General features: G+C 38.1%; 1 protein-coding gene across 1 annotated transcript; it reads right to left on the reverse strand.

Annotated features, from left to right (window-relative positions):
* Positions 1-1,329: 1,329 nt before the first annotated feature.
* LOC131041048 (putative UDP-rhamnose:rhamnosyltransferase 1) lies at positions 1,330-3,223 on the reverse strand. The gene has a single exon (XM_057974022.2). It carries the CDS (start codon positions 3,069-3,071, stop codon positions 1,677-1,679), a length of 1,395 nt encoding a protein of 464 aa, XP_057830005.2. The 5' UTR covers positions 3,072-3,223; the 3' UTR covers positions 1,330-1,676.
* Between the last annotated feature and the right edge of the window lie 2,610 nt (positions 3,224-5,833).

The raw sequence follows: 5,833 nt of genomic DNA on the forward strand, positions 1-5,833 counted from the left end.
TTTTAGTCAAAACATAAATTAAAATATAAATATATCTTTATTTTTTATTATATTGTTTCTTTGGGAAGTGGTGGGATAAAATATCAATAAAGTTTCTAATCCGCTAATAATAGAGCATGGAGTTCAAGATGACAAAGCGTAATGTCACGGCTCAACAAAGATTCTACCCATTATTAGGTCAAATATAATTTGGACTCCAAGAAGAATAAATATTGTGTGTAGAAAAGGGTTGATTCTGTGTGCTGCCATCGATACCATGGTAAGATGCCATTCATGCAATTAAAAATAAATAAAAAATCATGTCTTGTGACGTGAGGGGCCCACCATGAGATTGAAACCACAAAATTAAATTTTAAATTCCTAAATGATTTTAAACCACAGAAAAACATTATATTGATAGTCTATGGTTTTTTATATGTTTGGCATTACAGTTATAATATTTTATTAAAATTTATTATTGTAGTATATTATTGTTGACATGATTTATTTAGATTTTAATATTGTTGCTATTAATTATTGAGATATCTTTTTCTCTCTATATACATATCAAAACATGTATACTGCCATCTCCTGCTGTCTCTTAAAATTCAGATGCTTTTTTCAATGGATGCATATTTTATTGATTGAATGGAATTTATTTCTCATTAAAATGAACAATTTATCTATTACATCTTTATAATATTTATAAAAATATTATCTAATCCAATACACTTTAACTCAAACATTATTAACTATATTTTTTCCTCTAAAATTATTCCTGCACTACTGATTTATTAACTATGCTGAGAGGCATCTACAATGACATACAAACACCTTAAAGAAAAAATTGGTTTTGAACAAATTTGACATGTAGATGACAAGTAAATGAAGGCATGTTTCAGTTTTTTGTATAAACATTATTTTATTACTGTGAATAAAATAGAATCATTGCCACTTGTCTATAACTATATGAAATTATTACATCTTTAATGAGAGTGAAAGAATGCAGCATTATTCAGTTCCATATGCTTCTTGACAATTAATAAATATGCAAGACAATTATGTGATAATCTACGCCAGTACAAAACCCAAATATAATGCAAGAAGAATGATCAAATTTGAAATTCTTGATATAAATATGGAGAATTAAGAGTTCAATATATTTTTTTAAAATTTAAAAAATTGATTTGAAATTTGTGTGTTTCAAATTTTAGAATTTGAATTTAAATTTATAAATAAATTTGAACATGCTTTGAAAGATATCCATACACTAGGCCAATTTTCCTATTTTGGCCAGAATGCTGGCTCCTGCATCGGAAAGGCAACGTGTTGACAAATGTAGAGAAGACATACAAAATATATATTTTATTCACTTAAGCCGGTCTTCTAGCAACTTTGTTCAGAGGAATTGAGTGGTTCGAGAGCCACTTAAGGAAACAGCTCAACCATTTGGGAATAGTAAGAGGATTGCAATCGCAGAAATAGCCATTTTCTTCCCTCTGAAACAGAATTATACATGTGAAAAGTAATAACGACGATCACAGAGTGATGGCAGCCTTATCTTCAAGAGATGTTAGATACGACCACAACAAAAGTAGTTCAGAGGAAATCCAGAATTAAGACATGGCAAAACATTGGAGGTTACAATGGAATTGAATACAAATCAACTAAGCCTTTATCATATATATAGAAATATATCAAACAGTTTGTTTTCTGGAGGCTTTCTCCTTGAGCGCAGAGAAAAACTTGTGTATGTTTGTTCGATGGACTTGAGAATCATTACTGGTAAGAACCCTACTAATTTCCTGAACATTGGATTTAATCTGACAGCCTTCTTGCCCCACCATCACAGCTCGGACAGCTCTAGCTATGTCCTCCTTAGTGAAAGAACCATCCTCCTCGTTTCTTTTGACCTCCACTCCCATCCTCAATTCGTCAGCAATTAGCCTAGCAGTTAACCCTTGTTCGTACTGGATAGGAAGAGCAACAAAAGGCACTCCAAACCTCAGGCCTTCTGTCACAGAATTCCACCCACAGTGTGAAAGAAAAGCACCAGTGGAAGGATGGTTCAAGATATGCAATTGAGGTGCCCACTCTGTAACCACGAGTCCTCTTCCATTGGTGCGATCTACAAATCCTTGCTGCAACTCAGCCGCCGCGTGGCCAGTAAGAACACACAGGAATGGGATTTTACTTTCCTTCAAGCCCAACAGGAGAGCACCAAGCTGCTGGGCGGCGAGAAGGCATTCACTGCCGAAGGACGCAAACACCACAGAACGATCGGCCTGCCTGTCCAGCCAGGCCAAGCAAGGCTCTGCAGCCGGCCACGGGGGTAGCCTGTGGATTAAAATCCCTACGGGAAACATTAATCGCCCTGTGCTTGTCTGAAAATAGTCCACAAACTTACCTTCCAACTCTAGGCAAGTATTGCAAACCGTTGCCCAGCTTTCCTCCACAGAGACGCAAAGGCGGTCCATGAAGCTGAGGCCCTCACAAATACCATGTTGCTTGTTTTGATATAACGGCAGCTGATTCCGCGCTTCAAAGAGTCGGTAGCGGACGACCTCAGAGGGAAATCCCAGTGGCGGTTCACAGATATCGCTGGCCGTGGGGATTTGGGGCAGTCCGTCCCTGTGCTGCCCTATTGTGAAACTCGTGGACGTCACGTTAACCACCGTGAAATTTATTGTGGGAATGCCCAGCTTGGCGGCAACCCGAGGAATCCAGTACAGCGTCGTATCATGTATGACAAAATCCGGGGAAAGCAGTTTCAGCAATGTCGCGAAGGGCTGTTCACAAAGATCTAGGGCTTGGAAGAGCAGCGGTATTAAGTCTGTTCTTCCTATCTCGGATAAACCTGCCGTGGACTCAACGCCTACTGGCAGGCCGTCTATGGATGGCAATGGGAGCTCCACCAGCTCAATTCCAGGCACTATCTGCTTTTTAATCCGTGTAATGTTAAGCGGAGTGGAGACAAAGGAAATTCTCAATTCATATGTGACGAGGCTCTTGGCCAGCTCTAGAAAGGGTGTTATATGGCCGTGTGCAAGCCAAGGGAACATCACTACATGAAGCTGGTGTTGGGTCGCCATTGTTTACGATTGCAGGCTATTTGCAGTTGAAAGAAACCAGAGGAGAAACTCAAACGTGAGCTCGGCTGATAACAGGCCCAATACATAAGGTCATAAGGATAACTGCAACATTAATAAAGGAGAGTTGAGAGAGATTGCCGTTAATGGCGTGGACGGCAATATCTATGCTTGGTCCGCTAGTGACGTCATGAGGAGCAAATTTAAAGTCACCTGGGCCACTCCCAATTAGTTGCATCTGTTTAGCACTAAAATTAATTATTTTTATGAGAAATTAGGATTTGGTACAACCACTGCTTTCCTTCCCTTCTTCTAGATTTTAAAATAGATCACAATTTCTTGCCACACCTCTCAACCTATTTACCATTTCTTCGTAGCAAACCACACCTCATTTTGCTTACTTTTATCTTTATATAAACTCCCCTCTCTCTCTGCGCTACCAAGTTGAGTACTTTGACTTCCTCACAATCACCCCTATTTTCATTGCTTTCATCCGTCTCTATTTTCAGTTGAATCTGATTCCATGGCTTCTACTTCTCATAAATTATTTTGATGGCTTTGCTCCACTATTCCCACTTACATCTGTGTCTAGTTTTGCATCACCATTTCAAATGTCGCCCCTAAGGGATCAGCTAGACTATCTCCTCTCACCCATCCCTAGGGACCCTCCTTATTAATTAGCTTGCTATAATCCCCCAGTCAATTAATTAACCTACTAGAATAACCTCCTCCTCCCACCCACCCCTAGGGGAGCAACTTGCTAGAGTAATAATTATAGTTCCTAGCCTTACCCCTTAAAATAAAAGGGGCAGGAATAAGCAGTTAGAAGAGAGATAGGTAGAGTTATGTATAGATAGATAGGTAGTGGGTAGATCTATTCTATAGATGGGCAGATCCAAAATTCTATAAATGGGTGGGCTGGAGGTTGGATCGAGTGCATGAATGCCCTTAACCTGTCGCTTGTTAGCCCTTAGCCCTTAGAACTAGAGGGGAGGGTGCCGACCCAATAAGACTGAACTATAAATAATATATCTTGTCTAATAGCTGAAAGGGAAACTCTCGTGCCTAATGGTTAGAACGCCAACTTCTTCAACTTGTCTTCTACACCACCATTTGAAGAGCGCCAATTTCCACTGGTGATAATCCTCTTTCATAACCTATCATCTTACATTTCTAACCACTTTTCAACACTTGCCACTAACCTTTACCGCCTTGTACACCAACAACAAGTTTAAACAACCATCCTAACACTTCCAAGTTTTCCATCAATTTTATTGTTTAAAACTGAACCTCAAAAAGAAGGAAATAAAAATACTATTTTTTTAATTTGAGCAAAGAATTGGAGTTGTCCATGTTTGATTGTTAGTGTGGATGTTTTATTTGTCAATAATTGGTAGTCAAAATATATTTATCTCTTGAATATTAGATCAATATGTCTTCTTTCCTCTTCCTATTCCACCATTATAGTGCAAAAATTCTCTAATTTCTATTGGAATAAACTATAATTTCTCCCCTTGTTTGCCATTGACTTTTTCACTATTACTAGAAGACAATCTTATCTCCCACCACTACTTGAAGACCCATTTCTCCATCGCCAATGAAGACTGGCCTTGAATAAAATCGAGTTTACTCTATAGAAAATCAAATTTTGAGTCTGCAAAAACTCAGATCTTTTAAAATGTTTACTTGTGTGTTGCCACCTTTGTTCAATGTCTATAGGGGATATTGCCTATATATATGTGTGTGTGTGTGTTAGGATATGTTAATCTTATGAAGATTCGGTTAATACTAAGAGGTGGGGGGAGGGGGTGGGGGTCGGTGAATTAGTATTAACAATAACTTAAACTTTGAACTCAAATCCAGCTAAAATCAAATCTGAAACTTCTTAACAGATATCTTCACTTCTACAATCAGATCTAACAACCTTTTAATCAGATTTGCTAAAACCATCTATCATAATTATCAACATTTTTATCTCTTAGTCAATCATACCAATTCGATCATAGAACTAATCAATATTATCAATCTAATCAAGTTCTTTATCTAATCATTTATTATTAGTATCGGTAATCACTGATAAACTTTAAATGACATATCATAACCGGTGTCTTGGAAATAATGCATGTAAACATAAACATCATGAAAGAACATGCCACACATAAACACCAAGATTTTTTATGTGAAAACCCAAATGGGAAAAACCATGGTGGGAATTGTTACCCACAATAATTTGTACTCTTTTTAAGTACACCATGTTAGGAGCTTAGCTCGGTTAGGAGCATACTCTGTTAGGACTCACCCAGTTAAGGGATTTGCCTATCACTCCAACTAGGAGCTTAATGATCTGTTAGGATCAACTTGGTTAGAGGATTTAAACACTCTTTTGTGAGTTGCCCTGTTAGGGGACTTAGATGGCAAAGGCTTGTTAGGACCTACCTGGTTAAGGGATTTACATTGCTGTAACTATTTTGGAATAACAGTGAAAAATGATCTATAACTTTGCACTTTAAAATTGGGGACATTACAGTCCTATCGGCCCAAAGATTGCTTTCCCTCAAGCAATCTGCAACTATCTACCATCTAACAGGCTCCAGAATCCTAGACCATGCGCGGATGTTGGTAGTTGTATCCGTCGAAAGCTTGACGTCGCACCATGACTATGAGCATCGCCTGCAAATCCCCAATCAACTTGCACTGCTCCACTTTAATATAAACTTTGCCCTGCTCGGAGTTGAGGAATAACTCATCAAAATCCAACTTGCTTT

This window comes from Cryptomeria japonica, chromosome 11 (assembly GCF_030272615.1).
Source record: "Cryptomeria japonica chromosome 11, Sugi_1.0, whole genome shotgun sequence".
Taxonomy (NCBI): Eukaryota; Viridiplantae; Streptophyta; class Pinopsida; order Cupressales; family Cupressaceae; genus Cryptomeria; species Cryptomeria japonica.